This window comes from Phyllobates terribilis, unplaced genomic scaffold (genome assembly GCF_046119375.1).
Source record: "Phyllobates terribilis strain yellow unplaced genomic scaffold, ASM4611937v1 Scaffold_3__8_contigs__length_932513732, whole genome shotgun sequence".
NCBI classification, from domain to species: Eukaryota; Metazoa; Chordata; class Amphibia; order Anura; family Dendrobatidae; genus Phyllobates; species Phyllobates terribilis.
In genome coordinates, this window is record NW_027362763.1 from 728,973,202 (window position 1) to 728,995,880 (window position 22,679).

General features: G+C 42.7%; 1 protein-coding gene across 2 annotated transcripts in view; it reads right to left on the bottom strand.

Moving 5' to 3' along the window:
- FBXO11 (F-box protein 11) overlaps positions 1 to 22,679 on the bottom strand; it is a 103,908-nt gene that overhangs the window by 26,126 nt on the left and 55,103 nt on the right. For both annotated transcript variants that reach the window (XR_012318075.1, XM_073672085.1), the window contains exons 3-8: positions 11,985 to 12,066; positions 9,397 to 9,541; positions 6,397 to 6,526; positions 1,802 to 1,885; positions 1,569 to 1,701; positions 1,017 to 1,123 (exon numbers count right to left, since the gene is read on the bottom strand). Coding sequence is in view for 1 of the 2 variants with exons in the window: in XM_073672085.1 (XP_073528186.1) it covers positions 1,017 to 1,123; positions 1,569 to 1,701; positions 1,802 to 1,885; positions 6,397 to 6,526; positions 9,397 to 9,541; positions 11,985 to 12,066 (681 nt within the window). In the remaining variant the exon portion in view is untranslated. The remainder of the gene's footprint in view (positions 1 to 1,016; positions 1,124 to 1,568; positions 1,702 to 1,801; positions 1,886 to 6,396; positions 6,527 to 9,396; positions 9,542 to 11,984; positions 12,067 to 22,679) is intronic.

Consider the following 22,679-nt stretch of genomic DNA (forward strand, 5'->3'; position numbering starts at 1 on the left):
TCCTGATGAGGTTGTGGATGGTCTCCTGTGGGATCTCCTCCCAGACCTGGACTAAAGCATCCGCCAACTCATGGACAGTCTGTGGTGCAACGTGACGTTGGTGGATGGAGCGAGACATGATGTCCCAGATGTGCTCAATCGGATTCAGGTCTGGGGAACGGGCGGACTAGTCCATAGCTTCAACGCCTTCATCTTGCAGGAACTGCTGACACACTCCAGCCACATGAGGTCTGGCATTGTCCTGCATTAGGAGGAACCCAGGGCCAACCGCACCAGCATATGGTCTCACAAGGGGTCTGAGGATCTCATTTCGGTACCTAATGGCAGTTAGGCTACATCTGGCGAGCACATGGAGGGCTGTGCGGCCCTCCAAAGAAATGCCACCCCACACCATTACTGACCCAAGAAATGCCACCCCACACCATTACTGACCCACTGCCAAAGCGGTCATGCTGAAGGATGCTGCAGGCAGCAGATCGCTCTCCACGGCATCTCCAGACTGTCACTTCTGTCACATGTGCTCAGTGTGAACCTGCTTTCATCTGTGAAGAGCACAGGGCGCCAGTGGCGACTTTGCCAATCCTGGAGTTCTTTGGCATTTCTTTGGAGGGCCGCACAGCCCTCCATGTGCTCGCCAGAGGTAGCCTGACTGCCATTAGGTACAGAGATGAGATCCTCAGACCCCTTGTGAGACCATATGCTGGTGCGGTTGGCCCTGGGTTCCTCCTAATGCAGGACGATGCCAGACCTCATGTGGCTGGAGTGTGTTGTTGCTTTCCCAGCACCCACGCTGTTCACAGCAACATGAATTCGCTCCATACAGTTAGTGCACACATCCGCCATACACGTGCGGCAGATGTCACCAAGGGATTTAAATAACCTAAGGGACGCGAGGTGAGCAGGAGGGGGGAAAATTGGGGACAGCGGGTACAGAGATAGGAACTTTCTAAGAGGGAATATGACTAATGATTTAATTAGTATCTACCAAACAATGAAATACATAAAAAAAATCTTACCCTGATGGTCATATACCCAACATAGGCATCTTCTGATCCTTCCATGAACACAAACGTGGAGTCTCTAGTGTTTTCAATGATCACTTTGTCAGCAACTTTTCCTGGAGCTGTAAGGACAAAACATTTTATATTTTTGGGCCAAAAATAATTTTTGCAAACTTGGGTAATAGAAATTTATGCAATTTGCTTTCTATAGCCCCTGTGCTGCACTGTCTACAGAATGAATTATCTCAGAATCAGTCAGCGAGCTGGGTCGAATTGGAGAGTTTTACTGCTATGTTACGTCTTCAGAGATCCTCTCTGCTAAACTTAGACGACAAAGTTTAGGTCAAGGGTAAGTACAATAAACTAACAGACTGTCACAATTGTTTTTAGTTATTTGTGCAATGTCCGTAGCTTAGGATATTACACAGATAAAAGAATTGCTTGGAGGTGCCATATAGTTTTGTTTTTCTAACAGACTGTGCCGCTCCCCTGCAGGGTCCGCAGAGACGGAGACAGCCCACGCATAGACGGCGACGGCCCACGCAGAGACTACTAGTGAAACATTACCTGCACCGATCATCGTAATTGGAGACTCTATGTAGATCCATTCATCTGTGTAGATGCCAGAATGGACAAAAATCAGCCCATCAAAGTGAGCTTCCTGGACACCACCCAACGCATCTTCAATTGTGTCGTAATACTGATGGAGAAAGGGGGGAAAAAAAAATAAAAAATACATCTATCACTGACCGAAAGACCGTCCAAACACGACTTCTGTACATACGGAGGCAGATACTCACCAACATATTTTCCCTGCCTTTATATCTGGTCGGGTTGCTGTAAAAATGTTCCGCAAAACCTGGTTTAACATGTGCTCCTTTATACTGTAAGGGAAAGCGACACTTCAGTCATTTTTAGGAGCCCAAAAAGACATTTTAAAGTCATTTACAATCAATGTAAAAATCATATTACAGATACATCAGCAATAATAGTCATTAAAGCATTAAAATAAGCAGGTTACTCCTGATGAAGGTTTTTGCTACTATTCTGCCAACCCCTGCTGGCTGATCATTTTCCTGGTTTCCCCACCTCATGTGGAAAGTAAAGAAAGCACTTAGCAGTGCTAACCTGCACATTCACAGGAATCACTCCACCGCCCATGAACAAGAAAACTAGGGCGATGGGGCAGAGCGCTTAGTATGTGTGTGCAGCGGCCCTGAACTGATTACGAGCTTTTTCTGAGAGGGAGTCAAAAACAGCATGAGGAGCCATAAGCATGTGACAGCAACATCTACACGAGAGCATTTTCTTAAAAATGTTTTTATTGAAACACCATCGCCCCGATTCAGCATGCAGTTTTTTCCAATTTTCTGGTGTAAAACTGCTTAAAATACTGGAATTTTTTTAGTTTTGCACAAATCAAAACTTACAGCACAAGTTGCAACATTTTTACACCCAGTCCAACTTTTTGAAAAGTAAGCGAAACTCAGGCGGCAAAGCGCACCCAACAAGTTCACCATAACGAAAGCCACATAAAGTTGCGTTAAAAAGGTATTCCCATCTCGAAGACCCTTTGCTAATATGTAGTAGGTGTGATATTAGTAAATACCTCCAGTTAGAAATATAGTAAAGTTCTTCTGATAAGCTATGTTGCTTACTCCTTATGAAGCTTCGATATCCATGGTTACCACCAGTAACAACTGTCACTATACGAGTGGTCGTAACCATGGATACCTAAGCTACTGAAATGCCCTGCACATGGGGAAAGTGACATAGCTAATCAGAAGAACTGTACTACATTTCTAATTGAAGGTATTTGCTAAATATTATTACACCTACTACATATTGGGATAGGATCTGCAAGATGGGAATAGCCCTTTACTTAAAATAGAAGTGTATGCCAGAGTCTAACTAAACTAGATTTCTGGCAGTGTCACACACTTCTTCATGGATTTGGCGCTTCTGACTCCAATGCATACTTGATGAATCGGGAGCCTACGTTTTACGTGAACCCACGCCATCCTAAAGATGGGTATGCTACAGAGTTTCTGCAGCAGTAAAATATGCCATCTATTGTGTATTTTTGTTGCAGACATGCTGTGACTTAACTGCAGATTTAACACTTTGTGATGAAACTTTCCAGCATTACTGAACATGCTGCATATTTAAAGTCAGCAGTGCCCGTCCACTTCTGATTAGGATTTTTTTTTCTGCAATTTGAGGATGAAATTTCATCCCACCTCATCCAGCGTGTTACAGTACCACTGTAAGGCGCTGCATATTCTCTGCAGGATATCTGACACGGGTGGATGTCAATCTAATTTTTTAAGGGTTTGTCTTGCTCTGCTCACTTCTGGATAGATCAGGCACACGTCCCCGCCGGTATCAGAAGTGATGTCACCTGTCCCTTTTCCCACTTAATGAGGAAGATGATTAGCACCAACCCTTTAAATAAATGCACTGCATCTTTTTGAAAAAGTGTGAATTAGTCTCTACTAGTGATGAGTGAGCACTAAAAAGCTCGGGTGCTCGAAGCTCGGGTCGAGCACATTGGAATACTTGGGTGCTCGACCCGAGCAACGAGCCCAATGTAAGTCTATGGGAAACTCGAGCATTTTTCTGGAGGTCCCCCCCGGCGGTCTGCAGAAGGTCAAAAATTGCCCAAATCGATGGGAACAGTGCTCAATTAAACGTCAGGCAGGCAGAATATATAGGCAGACAGGGTATATAGGAGGGTGCGTGAAAAAACATAGCAGGGCACTTGGAACACACTAGTGCCCTCCGATTTTCATGCACCCTTCTCTTTAAAAAAGCTGTCCGGCAATTCAGCAGCGGCATACACAGATACCCGACAATTTAGAACAGAAAGAATAGAGCATCACACATAGATTAGATAGATAGAAACATGTCAGTCACATATATAAGAAGTACAGTGACAGTGTTGGTTACTGTACTTGTCATTTAGTGTTAAAGGATTTATTAAAAAAAAAAAAAAAAAAAATTGGCGTGGGGTTCCCCCTAATTTTAGTCTCTAGCGGAGGTTAAGCAGACGGCTGGGGCAGATGTTTGAAGCCTGGGAAGGGGGTAATACCCACGGAGCTTCCCAGGCTACTAATATCAGCCCCCAGCTGAATACCTAGCCTTTACTATTAAAATGAGGGACCCAAAAAAAAAAAATGATGTGGGGTCCCCCCTATTTTAATAGCTAGCAAGGGCTAGGCAGACAGCTGGGGGCTGATATTAATAGCCCAGGAAGGGTGCCATGAATATTGGCCCCCTCCCAGGTTAGAAACACCCGCCGTCAGCCGCCCCAGAAATGGCGCATTCATAGGATGACAAGCTGGATGGTAGCGCTCTGCTGCGATCCAGCGCTTCAGAGACACTGCAGAGCACAAGCATGCCTGCGCTCTGCAGTGTCTCTGAAGGATGACAAGCTGGATGGCAGCGCTCAGCTGCGATCCAGCCTGTCATCAGAATGCCATCCCAGCGTGGGAGAATTCTCCTGCTCAAGCGCTGAGTGCAGGAGAATTCTCCCACGCTGTCAGTGACGTGCATCAGGTGAGCTGAGTTCATTGGACATGAACTCGGCTCATCTGAATGCAGTCACAGCGAGACACTGAGGAGCGCAAGCATGCCTGCGCTTCTCAGTGTCTGAGGCATGGCAAGCTGGATGGCAGCTTTCGGCTGCGATCCAGCCTGTCATGTGAATGTAGCAGAGCTGAAGCTGTCCTGGGAACTATGGAAAGATAAGGATGAGGTTGGTTTATTATTTTTCTTTTATTACAGGAGATCGTTGGCTTCAGCTGGAATGGGCGTGATGGTAAGTATGGTTTAATTTAGAACAATAAAGAATTGTGTGTTTATTTCAATTAAAGCACTTTATTCTGGGTGTTTGTTTTTTTTAAACTTTGACTATGGGGTTAGTAATGGGGGTGTCTTATAGACGCCTCTCCATTACTAACCTGGGGGCTTGATGTCAGCTGGCATTATAAGAGGACATCAACCCCAGCCCTATTACCCCACTGCCACCGCTACAGGGCAGTGGGAAGAGCGAGGCTAAGTGCCAGAATTGGCACATCCATGGATGCGCCATTTCTGGGGCGGCTGACAGCTGGTGTTTCTAGCCTGGGAGGGGGCCAATATTCATGGCACCCTTCCTGGGCTATTAATATCAGCCCCCAGCTGTCTGCCTAGCCTTTGCTAGCTATTAAAATAGGGGGGACCCCACGTCATTTTTTCTTTTTGGGTCCCCCATTTTAATAGCTAGTAAAGGCTAGGTATTCAGCTGGGGGCTGATATTAGTAGCCTGAGAAGCTCCGTGGGTATTACCCCCTTCCCAGGCTTCAAACATCTGCCCCAGCCGTCTGCTTAACCTCTGCTAGAGACTAAAATTATGGGGAACCCCATGCCAATTTTTTTTTTAATAAATCCTTTATTTTAACACTAAATGACAAGTACAGTAATCAACACTGTACTTAGATAGAAACATGTCAGTCACATATATATCTAATCTATGTGTGATGCTCTATTCTTTCTGTTCTAAATTGTCGGGTACCGGTGTATGCCGCTGCTGAATTGCCGGCTTTTCATGTTTCACTGTGAGCACTGTTCCCATCGATTTGGGCAATCACTGTAATACCACAACCACCATGGCTGTGGCATTACAGTGAGTGGCAGACAATCCCTCCATGATTGGTGCTCTAAATAGCGCCAGACATGCAGTGAGGGAACCCGAGCTCCCGCCCGAGCATCTCGAAAGTACTCTGCGAGCTCCGAGCATCTCGAGTACTGAGATGCTCGGGAGAGTACCGAGAAGTGACAAGCATGCTCGCTCATCACTAGTCTCTACCTTTAATAACATCTGGGCCAGATAGGAACCACATCGTCAGATCGAATGTCTTTGGCACCCTATTGAAATCATTGTCCACAGATATCCATGTCAATTAAGACAAATGCAAACTGGGTGATTTAATCCCTTTGGGTGCAAAATGTATTTTAATTGAAAATAACGTGGTCCATTTATATATACCAGATTCCCACCGATTCCCTAGTATAAGGCTAAATTCACACAACAGAAAAGCGATGGCAATTCCAGACGTCTTCCGATCAGAACCAACAGCCTGGTAGGTCAGGGTAAGGAGACGTGAGGTCAGATCGGGAATTGCGGCCATAACATAGGCCATATTTTATGATCCATTGACTGTAGTGTGAATCTAGCCTCAAAAGGAAAAGCGATATGAACTAACCCCAACGTACATATGGACTCTTATGGAATAAGTGACACCTGTGAAAAGAAGTGAAGGGTACGAGTAGATGACATGATGAAATGAAGACACCACAGCCAGGGTTACACTGCTGCCTTCGTTCACACCAGCACTATCGTACACGGACTTACCAGCTGCTGGAAACTCTCTTTCCACGGGTTTGGATGCTCATATTCCTCAGGGTTAATCTGATAGAATTTGCCAGGTTCGGGGTGCATCATAGGGCGCGTATACTCAAACACCTCCATATATAATCGTTTCCTGCAAATACAAGACCTGCATTACTGCGAGCCCCCAAACGTCTCATTACAACAGTTGGTGAAATGTCAGCACCGGTGGGTGTATGTACACAGCGTCACACTAAGGTTTACCCACCGATCTGTCACCACTCTGCTAAGAGTTTGCCTAGTTAAAATAGAGACCCTTAGGCAAATATACTACTAAAACATAAGGATCATCCGCTCATGTATCATCTAGGTGCAGAAAGAAAGTGCAACCACATAACACACTTCGGCCTTGCAGTAAATACACAAACACCTAATAGTGCTACACAAATGTAACACATGGACACAATTACTAGATAAGAAAAAGGGACCTTCACTGTTAGAGCCTATTTTCTTCTCTTATCAATGTTAATTTTGGACTTTGTAGTCTTTTGGGGTTTTATATGGTTGTCTTTGCAACTGCACTACTCATCCTGCTGCTTTATAGGGAACCTGTCAGGTCAGATAACACCATTAACCTGCAGATATAATCAGGGCTGTGGAGTCGGAGTCTGAGTCGTGGAGTCAGTGTCCATTTTGGTGGCGTCTGAATCGGAGTGGGTATAAAATGGACCAACTCCTAAAATATATAGTAAATTGGGTACAGTAGTTCAATGCAGTTTGAGGGGAATATTTTTTCATAAGAATTTGGGAAAGTTATGAAATGTCCTATAAATGTCTGTCCTATTCCTGATCTAAGGGTCTAGACTTTTAGCTGAGATGAATCTGTGCTACAGTAAATTTATCATTTAGCCGTGTATGAGGGAGTTGGAGTCGTGGTCATGGAAATGGAGTCGAAGGTTTGGCTTACCGACTCTACAGCCCTGGATATAATGCTAAGGTGCGGATAATTACATTAGGGAGGTGCCGGAGGTGAAGTACTGAAAGTGCAGCATCCAGGACAAAATTAACTATTTCTCCTGTGAGCCGGCAGCTTTCAGTCATATAGGCATGTCCGGAGCAATTAAAGCCAAGCACATCACAGCACTGACCGATAGCTCTATCTACACAAGGGGGAAAGAACTGTCAATCACCTGTAGCAGCGCTGGAAAAAGCCGGCCTAGTCTCATCTCCGATCACCTAACAGTTTTCCTTTAGGATTGTAACGATCTGTTCCACCCCTGCAGCCAGACATACAACTGAAATGATCTTCATTCACAGCTCTCTCTGTATTGGCAATTGGCACTGAGAGGTCTGATGGGCGCACACGAACCACATTGGGAGTGTGCTGTGAGCTCGCTAACCCATTCCCATCAAAGGCAGAAGGCAGAAAGGTTGGTCCATTCATGTCTACAGGACTCGTCAGTGCCCATCACCACGCAGGGGGAGCGGTGCACACAGATATGTCAGCGGTATGCCTGGTGGTAGAGGAGCACAAAACTGATCGCTAGGCTCTTAACTATGAGGAACAGATTAATAATGGGAATGATGACAGCGGCCAGGAGGACATAATTTTTAACCTGATACAACCCTGGAACCTGAATAAATACTTCAGACCGATTCCTCTAAGCTTCATTTCCAAAGCTGCGATATGAGCAGCCCCTGCTTCCTTTACAACAGTTTATCCATCTTGCTGCATATCTTTGAAAAAGCTAGCAGGAAAACGGAAACTTCAGGAGCATTTTACAGAAGACACAAGCAGACAAATTTGTCAAGACATTGTTCATTTAAATCAAATATCCTTCTACAAGACATCATCCCTCTGTGAAATTTTCCTATCTGCACACCAATGCCAAAATGTTTGCTACCCCCATGTATAAGGCTGCGTGCCCACGATGCAGATTTAATGCGTTTCCGCGGCGAAAACGCATTAAAAACGCTTAAGTTGTCTGCCATAATCCGCATGTGCTGTGCACATGCTGCGGAAATTTTTGCTGCGGATTATCATTGCGGAAAAGTCTGCAGCATAATCATTAATTTTGTGTAAAATCGCCGCCACTGACTTGCACTGGACGGTATAACTACAAGTACACATGCAGATATTATGTGATTCAATGCGCGGATGGTACCCGGGTCTGGAGAAGAGGAGACTCTCATCCAGACCTGGGTACCATAGTACCTGTAGTTAAAGAATTAAAATAAAAAAAATAAACATATACTTACCTTCTGATGGCCCCCTGACTAAATTACGCGAGCCAGGAAGGAGAGCATAAAAAAAAAAAAAAAAAAAAAAAAAAAACAGGTACTATTGATGCTGCATTTGCAGCATCGTAACTGTCACACAACATAAATCCATGCCGGTTGCATGGATTTATATAGTGTGACCAAGTTGCCAAGCACTTTCCAAGTGATGCTAAAATTGCTTGGAAAAGCGCTTGACAACCCGCATGCAAAGTCGCTTGTTCAAAAGACTTCAAAAACGCTTCTACCAGGCAGAAAAAACGCATGTAAAATCCGCATGAGTCTTTTCTGCCAGGGAGACGCAGAAAAGCTCCGCAGCATTTCAGCATCGTGGGCACTTAGGAGTCTGCACTCCGCCTTAGGCTGTTTGCGAACTAAACCAAAAGTATACAGTGGCAGCCCTTATCAGCGTATACTTTGGAACATCCCCCCCATTGGGTTCTCTTAGGGCATTTATCTAGCCCTTGTGTATCAACATCTAAAATTTACCTATAGGAGAAACAAACCGAGTGCACTTTGTATATAGTGTATGCATCTGTTATTTCTTTGTGTCACTGCAAAAACAGAGTGCGTGGAATAAAAAAAAAAAAAAAATTTTTTTTTTTTTTTCTCCTATGGGCCCTATGAAGTAAAGATGCCAAGGCATCATTTTAACTGAAGCACTGTCAGGAATATACCAGCTAAGCGTATACGCCAGACAGTGCCACAAACACTACACACTTTTCACTCCGCTCTTATTACACTTACCATAAAATAGGATCATTCGCGAGTTCACTAAAGCGCTTGCACACACAAGCTGCTCTGCAGAGGTCCTGCTCCAGGAGGTACGAGAAGATCTTCAATACCACCTCATCTGGCAGCTTTTCTTGAAGATACTGTTCTGCTGGCGCAGCTGCAGGGAGTATTGGATGGAAACCATGTCAATAATTTACTTTATACACAAGTTACTCAAGAAAGCCATATGCATCAAATGCAAGACGACTCCAATTGCAGGAAGAGAGTAATAAATCACTTTTGGAATAAAACCATAAACAAAACACGGCGTGCTTCAGGCGGCTCCATATTACCAAGCTTATTTTGTATGTATAGAACAACAGTGTAACATGGCACAGTACAGCGTGCCTGCCGCAGGTACTGTAGGTGCCTCTGTATGCAGCACATTCACAGGCAATTCACAACATTTTAATCATAGGATAGGGGAGATAACTTGCACATCAGTGGGGAAGGAGTATCAATCTCTAAGACAGGGGGGTGGAGGGTCATCACTTCATCGTGCCGCCTATGCGCAGCGGAGCTGAGACTGCAGTAAGGAGGGGTGCAGTACCCCTCATTGTGAGAGCAAGGCGAGGATTATTCTTGATGTTATTGCCAGGGCACAGAGGCTCAAATGGTAGTGTGGGGGTAATATTGCCTCCACATAGTAATTGTATGTGAAACACAAAAGCAGCAGTACTGTGAGGGCACAGCGGGAGCAATAGGATTCATCTTGGGCGCTATGGATGGTAGTAGCTGTATGGAGTTTGTATAGCGGTGGAGAAAAAGTAGGCAGGGTGCTAGAAAAGTCGTAAGCCAGAGAAGTCTGTTACATTCTGCATAGGAGGTATAATGGATAGAAGTAGTAGTCATGGAAGTCAGATGTCCCCTGTGAGTTACTGTCTATACCCATACATTATACACACAGTTTGCAGAGCACTGGTTTAGAACTGGTATCATGGTCACGGTGTGGTGGTATTATTAGACATCATACAATGGTTTTGGTTAATGCCAAGTCAGGCGGCATTCAGTTGCTATTGAAAATGCGGATTATGGTTTGGCGGTATAATGTCTCTTGTACTGCACAGTTCATGGTACAGTAGTTCAGATCGCGGCTTCCCCCGGTCACTATGTGGTGATGTCATTTTTCTCTTGTACAGTGGAATTATTTATTAATTGTATGACTTGATTTCCTGTGTATGACAATACTTCTATGAATATGATCTTATAGCCATGTTGTCTGTATAGATCATAACAATTTCCATATTCTTATTTTTATGGCGGATAATCAATTGAGGGTGGGGGAAATTAAACACAATCTTTTCTCACCACTAATACAATTTGAAATGTGTTTAACTCATGGCCAATGTATAAATATAGTTACAGAAAGTTTTTTTGTTTTTTTCCTTTGCAGGAAACTAGTGAGAGCAATTTGGATTGGCAGAAGCCTTTAACTTTTTTTCACTAATATTTATCTATCATTTATTTCACGCAGTGTGCCTCACATCAGTTGCTAAAATACTTGAAGTATTGTAACATTCAAAATACCTTTTTTTTCTCTTTTAAAATCTGATTTCCACTGCAACTGGGGCTGTGATATTGCCCCAGTTACAGTGGGAATTTAACCTTCTCTCCAGCAGACAAAAAAAAGCTGTTAGCTTTCCCATTACTGTATACAAAGCACTTTCAGCGCCATGTATAACTTATGAGGGCAGTCTAACAGTCTCTACAGGGAGTCTGATAGCAGAATCCTTGCACCCGCACGATCGCATCCAGCTGCTCTACGATGCAGTGACATTTAAGAAAGTCACTGCAGACTAGAAAGGGGACCGCCTGGATGTTTACAGTCTATGGGCGGTCCCGAAGTGGTTAATCAGAAAAGGCTATGGGGGCATTTTGGAACTACATTTAAAATTACTGTCGCATCAGGCAGAGCCATAACTGTGATTCTCTGAGATGCCAAAGTGGCTCTAGGGGGAACAGCATGGGCTTATGGGTTTTCAAATGCTAAGACCGAATTTAAGCTCAATCCGGCCCTGGAGCTGATCTACAGTATTCTTCAAAGAGATTATGACAAAGTTAAGAAGAAGCCCTAACTACCCTCAAAAACAGCTACATTATCTCCCGTTTCCAGATCTAAAATGGTACACATTTGGAAACGTCATGTCATGGATGGTATGTGAAGGTTATGATCTTTCCAATAAAATGACTATTTCTGCAGTGGTCTGTGGCCTGGTCAGGGAGTCTATGGATTTGTCTTTAGTCTTGGACAACTTTTCAACTACAGCAACAGGAAAAATGTTAACAATGGGGATACATTTGTACAGAAAATTACCATTAGTGAGCATCTGTCATTTACGTACATACCAAAGAAAGATTGATATGGTGGTTGCGTCTCCACACATCTGCCAGGACGCCTGCATGATCAGCAGGAATCGTGAACACGTTCTGGCTGATGAAAAATCATCAGTGCCGCTCACTTACCGATGAAGTGGAGGACACCGAATAACACCTTTGTGGTCAAATCAAATAGAGGACACTGCTCTACAAAAGAATGAAAAATAAAAGGAAAGCAGTCTTACCAGGCAAATCTTGGGATTTCCCAGATACTCTTGCACGTTTTGCTCTATGGCCAAAGTTTTCAGTTGTCGACGTTGAAGCACCCTAGGAAAGGTAAAAAAATGACACTTAAAAAAAAAGGCACATCCACAGAGGGATCTGAAATTATACTGGTATAGCAGTACATTTCTCTGTCATATACATGCATACACACAGTTGTGTCACTGTCCAAATATTTCTGGCCTTAAGTTTTGGCATTTTAGCTGTTTACCAAAAAATATTCAAGATACAGTAATATAATCAAATAGGGGCTTAAAATGCACTCTCAGCTTTAATTTGAGGTAGTCACATCCTAATTGGAATAAGTGATTAGGAATTACAGCTCTTAATATGTAGCCGTCTCTTTTTAAGAAGGAACCAAAAAAGTAATTGGACAACTATCTCAAAAGCTGTTTAATGGGTTGCATGGGCTATCCTCTCAATTAAGCAGGCAAAAAGCCTGGAGCTGATTACAGGTGTGGCATTTGAATTTGGAAGCGGTTGCTGTGAACCCACAACATGCGGTCAAAGGAGCTAGCTCTCAATGGTTTGAAACAGACCATCATAAGGCCCAGCTCTAAAAAAGCATTCCTTGGACACGTGAAACCAAGATCAATCCAATCCATACTAGAATGATGGGAAGAAAAGTATGGAGAAGGTTTAAAATGGCTCATGATCTTAAGCACACCCATCCTCTGTAAAACATGGTGAAGGCAGTGTGATGGCATGGGCCATGCATGGCTTCCAATGGCGCTGGGCCACTCGTGTTTATTGATCACTGACTGAAAACAAAAGCAGCCGGATGAATTTTGGAGTGTACAGGGAAATACTTGTGTTCAGATTCAATCAAATGCAGCAAGGTTGTTTGGACGGTGCTTAAACGGACAACGACCCAAAGCATAATGGGAAAGTAATCCAGTTTAAGGCAAAGAAGTGGAATATTTTGCAACGGCCTAAATCAATCACCAGATGTCAACCCCATCGAGCATGCATTTCATATGCTTCACCCTTTAATAATGGAGCCTCATTTTTCAAATCTGACCAGCGTAATAAATCTGGAACACTTCAATATATCCAATTGATTCTGAGACGGTTTTTAGTTTATGTGACTGGTAAGTTTGTCAATATGATTTGCGCTTATGAAAATATTGAAAAAAAAATAAAAAAAAAGTTACATTTTGCAATTTTTACTCTTTATGCCCTTAAATCAGATTGATTGTTCTACCGCACAAAAAAGTTAGTAAATAAAATTTCAACATGTCTACTTTACATCAACATCATTTTTTAAACTTTTTTTTTGTTAAGAAGTTAGTAGGATTAAAAATTTTAGCAGCAATTTTTCATTTTAACAAAATTAAAAAAAAAAAATATTTTTATTTTTGGCTGAAATGGATAGTGAGCACCATGTTGCGTTAGCAGCACCCCTGATGTGACCTTGAACCCACAGGTGCTTCATAGAATCTTAAAACATTGGACAGTGAAAACCAAAAATTACATTTTTCCACAAAAATGTTTTAGCCCCAAATTTTTCATTTTCACAAGGGTAGCAGAAAATGGATCACACCATTTGTTGTGCAATTTCTTTTGAGTACAGGGACACATCATATGTGATCGGAAACTCTTGTTCGGGCGAACGGCAGGACTGAAAAGATAGAGCGCTGTTTGATTTTTGGAGTGCAAAATTGTCAGGAATAGACTGCGAAGGCCACGTCACATTTGAAGAGCTGCCAAGGTTCCAAAAAAGCAGAAACCTACACAAGTGACCCCATATTGGAAACTACATCTCTCAAAGAACTTCTCTAGGGGTGCAGTAAGCACTTTTAAGCAAACAGGTATGTCACAATTTTGTATAACATTGGGCAGTGAAAATTAAAAAATTTCTCACCAAAATGTTGTTTTAGCCCCAAGGTTTTAATTTTTTTTTTTTTTTTTTTTTTAAAAGGGCCAATATGAGAAATTGTGTAACAAATTGTGTGGTCCATTTTCTCCTAAGTACAGCAATACTCCATATGTGGTCAAAAACTACTTTTCAGGCACAGTGGGAAGCTCAGAAGGGAAGGAGTGCCATATCTGAGTGAAAATTTGCCTGGAATGGTTTGCAGAAGCCATGTCACATTGGCAGAGCCCCTGAGGTGTTGTGTCAGGTCAGCAGGACCCCCCCCCCCATATGTGCCTCCATTTTACTAACTACACCTTAATGAAATCTAGGGGTGCGGTGATAATATTGATACCACGATGCATTTCAAAAAATTTCATACCATTGGGTGGTGAACAAAAAAATTAAAATTACATTTTTACTACTATAATGTTTTAACCCCACATGTTAGTTTCACAAAAGAGAAATGGGCAACAGTGAGCATACCGTATTTTGTGGACTACAAGACGCACCGGACCACAAGAGGCGTTAAATAAAATCGTGGTGCGTCTTCTAGTCTGACTTTACGATAGCTTATGGGGGGGCGGGCAGCTGCGGTGGAGCAAGGTCACAGGAGGCAGGGCCGCGGCTGCAGGAGGCTGACATTTTAAGCAATAACATTTTTATTTACATTGGTCTTTTTGATAATTTACTATTGCACTTTTTTATGGCGGTATGATTAAAAAACATAAGTTTTTTGCCATGTTTTATTTTTTATTTTTTTTACAGTGTTCACTATAGTGGCTAAATAGTGTGACCGTTTTATAGATCAGGTCATTCTGGATGTGGCAATGCCAAATGTGTTTACTTTAAGCATAATTTATGCAAAAACAAAAACTAATTTATTGGTATAATATTCCTTGTTTTTTATTCAGTGGGGGGGTGGGAGGAGTTAATTCAATCTTCACTTTTTTTTTTTAAAACTCTGTTTCTCTATGGGACGTTAACATTTGTCTGATCACTAGTCTAATGTATTGCAATATAAGAGACGTGTCATTACAGTGGTGGAATGCCTGTTGGACCCTGCCTATGGCTGGATCTAAAAGGCCACCATACCTGGCACACAAGGTAGTCATTATTTGAACTCCACGTGCCATGACGATCATCGGCTTCCCATTATTTCGTTACACAACCTTCTAAATGCCGCGATCTCTAACAGTCATGGCATCTGGAGGGCTAATCAGCCAGAGGCGGTTCGGGCAGTGGCTCTGACTGTTACCACAGGAGCTTGTCTGTCCGCTAAGCCGAGGTCCTGGCGGAGATCATGAAGGGAAGTGCTGGTATTTCAGCACCTTTCGCCGATAGCATGCAGTGATTGGTAAGTCAATCTGACTAACCAATCAAAGCGCTTACAGAGCGGCGACCGCTGAAATTGGTCCCTGCATCTCTAGCCACGCCGGTCAGCTATCAGTGACGGCTGTCAGCACGAAGCTGTCACAGCGCGTTTTCACACAGTGACAGTTAACAAGTACATGACGTGTATAGTATTTGATAATGCAGGAACTAACACCTGCTCATGGCATGCTATACCAGTCATTGGTCGTTAAGGGATTAAGACAAAACTTAAGGTAGAAAGACCCACAAAACAATTAACAACTGAAGTCAGCCACAGTAAAGGCAAAGCATCACACAGGAGGAAACCCAGAGTCTGACGTCCATGGTTTCCAGACTTCAGAAAATCATTGCCTGCAAAGGATTCTCTAAAAAAAAAAAGTATTAAAAATTAACTATGCCATAAATAAAATGTTCATTTGCCCAATTACTTTTGAGCACCTGAAATGAGGTGTCTATTGAAAAATGGATACAATTCCTGAACATTTCACAGGGTATTTTTGTTGAACTCCTTGAATATAAATTCTTTTTTTTTTTTTTTTTTTTTTTTAAGGGACCACATCACATTTGGGTATTTTCTGTCATAAATGCCTCTCAAAGTCACTGCAAAAAAGTGACACTTCTAAAAACTGCACCCCTTAAGATGCTCAAAATCACATTCTAGAAGCTTATTAACCTTTTAGGTTCTTCACAGAGATTTTTGAAATGTGGACGAAAACAATGAACATTTAACTTTTTTCCCAAAAGTTTACTTTAGACCCAAATTTTATTTTCAGAAGGGTAACAGGAAAAAAAAAAAAAACAGACCCCAAAATGTGTTGTGCAATTTCTCCTAAGCACGCAGATGCCTCATATGTGGGGGAAAACTACTGTTTGGGCGGTCTCAGAAAGGAAGGAGTAACATTTTGGAAAGCAGACTTTGATGGAATGGTCTGCGGGTGTCAAAACGTGTTTGGAGAGCCCCTGATGTGCCTAAACAGTGGAACGCCCACACAAGTGACCCCATTTTGGAAACTACACCCCTCAAGGAATTTATTTGGATGTGTGGTGAGCACATTGAACCCACAGGTGCTTCACAAAATTTTACAATGTGGATCTGTAAAAATGGAAAATATATATATATATTTTCCCACAAAAATGTTGTTTTAGCCCCAAGTTCTCATTTTCATAAGGATAGCAGGAGAAAATGAACCCCAAAATTTGCTGTGCAATTTCTCCCGAGTACGCCGATACCCCATAAGGGTGGTCAAAAACTACTTTTGAGGCACAGTGCAAATCTCAGAAGGGAAGAAGCGCCATATTGGAGTTGATATTGTGCTGGGTTGGTTTTCCGGTGCCATGTCACACTGGCAGAGCCCCTAAGGTGCCATGACAGCAGAACTCCCCATTAAAATACCCCATTTTACAAACTACACCTCTCAATGAATTAATCTACGGGTGCAGTGAGCATGTTGACACCACATGGGCCTCACAGAATTTTACACTATTGGGTGGTGAAGAAAGAATAATTACATTTTTACCACCAAAGTTTTGTTTGAGCCCCATATTTTACATTTTCACACATTTTGAATATACAAATACTCCATATGTGGCTGTAAAGTACTGTTTAGCCACACGATGAGGCTCAGGAGGAACGGAGCGCTATTTGCCTCCCGAAGCGTAGATTTTCCTAAAAGAGTATGCGGATTCCATACACAGAGACCCCAAGTGCTAGAAGAGCAGAATCCCCCCTCAAGTGACCTCATTTTGGAAGTTGTACTCCTTTGGGAATTTATCTACAGGTGTGATGAGGATTTTAAACTACAACTTACTGAGTGAAAATTGCAAACTGCCGTTGTAGTGACCAGTACGTTATGCCCAGATCATGCTTCTGAAGAATGCACCCGGAAGTTAGGCGGGCTCTCATCGCTACAGAAATGCCAAACATGTGTATGCTAACTGCAGTTTAGGCACACTGTAGAGCTCAAAAGGGAGGTGGACATTTGTAACTGGGAGCACAGAATTTGCTGAATTTCTTTTGGAGGGCAAGGGCCATTTCGCTTTTCCAGAGTCTTTGCGCTACCAGTAACGTGGAAGCCCCCCTATATTTCCGTTAACAGATGATGGACCTGAGTGGGGGCTTTTTTTTTGTGGATTGAGTTGAAGCTTTTATTGTGATCCAAAATGTTATGTAAAGTGTTCCCATTTATCCGGTGCTCTACGCTGAGCACGGATATCGGGTTTCCATTAAATCTCTGTGTGACGTAATTCAGATGAGATCCCCGAGGAATTCATTCACTATAATGAGGATGCAGAGTTACTCTCGTCTCCGTCTGGCTTCTGTTTAGCAGTATCCCTTTTTTCAGAGGTTCACAAAACTGTAGCAGAAGGCACTTTTATGCAAGCTTAATAAAAAGATGGACATCGTGAAATCACAGGCCAAACTGCGTCCACGGTGCCTCATTACAGGGAATCTTCTGCAGGGGAATTTTGTCTGAATCAGGCATTTCAGAGATTTACACGGAAACCCCGGTGTAAGCGCTCAGCACAGAGCACAATATAAATGTGAGCCGAGCCTTACTGCGATCTTTGAGAGGCAGAATGAACAAATCAGCAGCAGGTGAAGAATTGGTTTTATCTATTTTTCTTTACGTCGTTCCTCGTGTGGTATAAGCGATTAGACGACTTTATTCTTCAGGTCGGTGCGATTACAGCGATACCAGATTAATATCGTGTTTTTATGTTTGCCAGCGATCACACTAAAAAAAAAAGTTTTTTTGCAAAAACTAGTTTTTGCAGCGCCATATTTTCAGAGCTATAATTTTTCCATATTTCGGCCAAGTGTCATGTAAGGGCTTGTTTTTTGTGGGACAAGTTGGTATTTTTATTGGTACCATTTTCAGGCACGCGACATTATTTGATCGCTTTCTATTCCGATTTTTGGGAGGCAGAATAAACAAAAACCAACAAGTCAGGAATTTTTTTTTTTTTTTTTTAATGTCATTCAGTGTGTGGTAAAATTGAAAAGGTAGCTTTATTCTTTGGGTCAGTAGGTTTACAAAGATACTACATTTATATCTTTTATGTTTTGGCACTTTTACACAATAAAAGCCATTTCATAGAAAAATATTTTTTTTGCATTTCAGGGGTTAATGTGATGGGAGCAATGCGGGACTGCTCCTGGCGAGTGCCGGATGTCAGCTGTCAGAATCCGCACATCCTCTGTGATGGTCATTAAGGCCCAGGGTACAGGGACGTACATAAACTTCTCACGTCAGAAAAGGGTTAATTAAACCCGAAAGTCTACACTTCAATTGCATCCTCAGGGGTTTCGTGTGTGTGTGTGTGAATATAATAATAATAATAATAATAATAATTATAATAATAATAATAATAATAATAATAATAAATAATATTATTTTCACACACTATTATTATTATATTCACACACTATAATTATTATTAATAATAAATATAGTGTGTGAATATAATAGTGTGAAAATAATAATATTATTAATCATAAATAGTGTGTGGAAATAATAATATAATAATAATAATAATAATAATAATAATAATAATTGTGTGAATATACACTGCTAAAAAAAAATAAAGGGAACACTCAAATAACACATCCTAGATCTGAATGAATGAAATATTCTCATTGAATACTTTGTTCTATACAAAGTTGAATGTGCTGACAACAAAATCACACAAAAATCATCAATGGAAATCAAATTTATTAACCAATGGAGGCCTGGATTTGGAGTTACCCCCAAAATTAAAGTGTAAAAACACACTACAGGCTGATCCAACTTTGATGTAATGTCCTCAAAACAAGTCAAAATGAGGCTCAGTATTGTGTGTGGCCCCCACGTGCCTGTATGACCTCCCTACAACGCCTGGCCATGCTCCTGATGAGGTTGTGGATGGTCTCCTGTGGGATCTCCTCCCAGACCTGGACTAAAGCATCCGCCAACTCCTGGACAGTCTGTGGTGCAACGTGATGTAGGTGGATGGAGCGAGACATGATGTCGGGGATTCAGGATTCAGGATTCGGATTCAGGTCGGGGGAACAGGCGGACCAGTCCATAGCTTCAATGCCTTCATCTTGCAGGAACTGCTGACACTCCAGCCACATGAGGTCTGGCATTGTCCTGCATTAGGAGGAACCCAGGGCCAACCGCACCAGCATATGGTCTCACAAGGGGTCTGAGGATCTCATCTCGGAACCTAATGGCAGTCAGGCTACCTCTGGCAAGCACATGGGAGGGCAGTGCGGCCCTCCAAAGAAATGCCACCCCACACCATTACTGACCCACTGCCAAACCGGTCACGCTGAAGGATGTTGCAGGCAGCAGATCGCTCTCCACGGCGTCTCCAGACTCTGTCACGTCTGTCACATGTGCTCAGTGTGAACCTGCTTTCATCTGTGAAGAGCACAGGGCGCCAGTGGCGACTTTGCCAATCCTGTTCTGTGGCAAATGCCAAGCGTCCTGCATGGTGTTGGGCTGTGAGCACAACTCCCATCTGTGGCCGTTGGGCCCTAATACCACCCTCATGGAGTCGGTTTCTAACCGTTTGTGCAGACACGTGCACATTTGTGGCCTGCTGGAGGTCATTTTGCAGGGCTCTGGCAGTGCTCCTCCTGTTCCTCCTTGCAAAAAACCCGGGGGAAGCGGTCCTGCTGCTGGGTTGTTGCCCTCCTACGGCCCCCTCCAGGTCTCCTGGTGTACTGGCCTGTCTCCTGGTAGCGCCTCCAGCCTCTGGACACTACGCTGACAGACACAGTAAACCTTCTTGCCACAGCTCGCATTGATGTGCCATCCTGGATGAGCTGCACTAACTGAGAAACTTCTGTGGGTTGTAGAGTCTGTCTCATGCTACCACGAGTGTGAAACCACAACCAACATTCAAAAGTGACCAAAACATCAGCCAGAAAGCATTGGTACTGAGACGTGGTCTGTGGTCCCCACCTGCAGAACCACGCCTTTATTGAGGGTGTCTTGATAATTGCCAATAATTTCCATCTATTGTCTATTCCATTTGCACAACAGCATGTGAAATTGATTGTCAATCAGTGTTGCTTCCTAAGTGGACAGTTTGATTTCACAGAAGTTTGATTCACTTGGAGTTATATTCTGTTGTTTAAGTGTTCCCTTTATTTTTTTGAGCAGTGTAATATATTGTGCATGTGAATATAATAAATGTATGTATGTATGTATGTATGTATGTATGTATGTACGTACAGTACAGACCAAAAGTTTGGACACCTTCTCATTTAAAGATTTTTCTGTATTTTCATGACTATGAAAATTGTACATTCACACTGAAGGCATCAAAACGATGAATTAACACATGTGGAATTATATACTTAACAAAAAAGTGTGAAACAACTGAAAATATGTCTTATATTCTAGGTTCTTCAAAGTAGCCACCTTTTGCTTTGATGACTGCTTTGCACACTCTTGGCATTCTCTTGATGAGCTTCAAGAGGTAGTCACCGGAAATGGTTTCCAACAATCTTGAAGGAGTTCCCAGAGATGCTTAGCACTTGTTGGCCTTTTGCCTTCACTCTGCGGTCCAGCTCACCCCAAACCATATCGAATGGGTTCAGGTCTGGTGACTGTGGAGGCCAGGTCATCTGGCATAGCACCCCATCACTCTCCCTCTTGGTAAAATAGCCCTTACACAGCCTGGAGGTATGTTTGGGGTCATTGTCCTGTGGAAAAATAAATGATGGTCCAACTAAACGCAAACCGGATGGAATAGCATGCCGCTGCAAGATGCTGTGGTAGCTATGCTGGTTCAGTATGCCTTCAATTTTGAATAAATCCCCAACAGTGTCACCAGCAAAGCACCATCACACCTCTTCCTCCATGCTTCACGGTGGGAACCAGGCATGTAGAGTCCATCCGTTCACCTTTTCTGCGTCGCACAAAGACACGGTGGTTGGAACCAAAGATCTCAAATTTGGACTCATCAGACCAAAGCACAGATTTCCACTGGTCTAATGTCCATCCATTCCTTGTGTTCTTTAGCTCAAACAAGTCTCTTCTGCTTGTTGCCTGTCCTTAGCAGTGATTTCCTAGCAGCTATTTTACCATGAAGGCCTGCTGCACAAATTCTCCTCTTAACAGTTGTTGTAGAGATGTGTCTGCTGCTAGAACTCTGTGTGGCATTGACCTGGTCTCTAATCTGAGCTGCTGTTAACCTGCGATTTCTGAGGCTGGTGACTCGGATAAACATATCCTCAGAAGCAGAGGTGACTCTTGGTCTTCCTTTCCTGGGGCAGTCCTCATGTGAGCCAGTTTCTTTGTAGCGCTTGATGGTTTTTGCAACTGCACTTGGGGACACTTTCAAAGTTTTCCCAATTTTTTGCACTGACTGACCTTCATTTCTTAAAGTAATGATGGCCACTCATTTTTCTTTACTTAAAATTTGTATTATGACAAGTAAAAAACAGCTAACAGTTTATTCAGTAGGACTATCAGCTGTGTATCCACCAGACTTCTGTACAACACAACTGATGGTCCAAACCCCATTTATAAGGCAAGAAATCCCACTTATTAAACCTGACAGGGCACACCTGTGAAGTGAAAACCATTTCCGGTGACTACCTCTTGAAGATCATCAAGAGAATGCCAAGAGTGTGCAAAGCAGTCATCAAAGCAAAAGGTGGCTACTTTGAAGAACCTAGAATATAAAACATATTTTCAGTTGTTTCACACTTTTTTGTTAAGTATATAATTCCACATGTGTTAATTCATAGTTTTGATGCCTTCAGTGTGAATGTACAATTTTCATAGTCATGAAAATACAGAAAAATCTTTAAATGAGGTGTGTCCAAACTTTTGGTCTGTACTGTATGTATGCATGCATGTGCGTATGCACATATATATATTAATTATAGTGTGTGTGTGTGTGTGTGTGTGTGTGTGTGTGTGTGTGTGTGTGTGTGTGTGTGTGTGTGTGTGTGTGTGTGTAATAATAATATAGTGTGTGTGTCCAGACTGGATGTGTCTTGGACCTGAAGAGAGAGACAGGCCAGAATCCCTCTCTGAGATGAGTCTGCACAGGCCGTGTGCAGAGAACCACAAGTATCAGTGGCTACTATGGATAATAGCTTTCTTATTTGACCAAGCTGGGGCTAGCTTAGCCGTGTATGTGTAGCCAGGGTCTGTTCAGTTAATGCCTGGAAAGGGCAAGGGATTTATGTTTAGGAGTCTGTTTTTGGTGATGTGCAACTTGTGGAACACAATAAATACTTCATGTGTTTGGACCAAAACTGCATTGCCTGTGTGATTGTTACCTAATGCATCCCTACACCTAGTAAGAAACTCTTCATCTCTCCCTCTATCCTCCCAATTCACCGCACCTCCTTCTCCAAATTATTCCTCAACATTCAATCCTGGATCTCCAAACACAGACAGCCACCTCATGCTCTCTCCTGTTC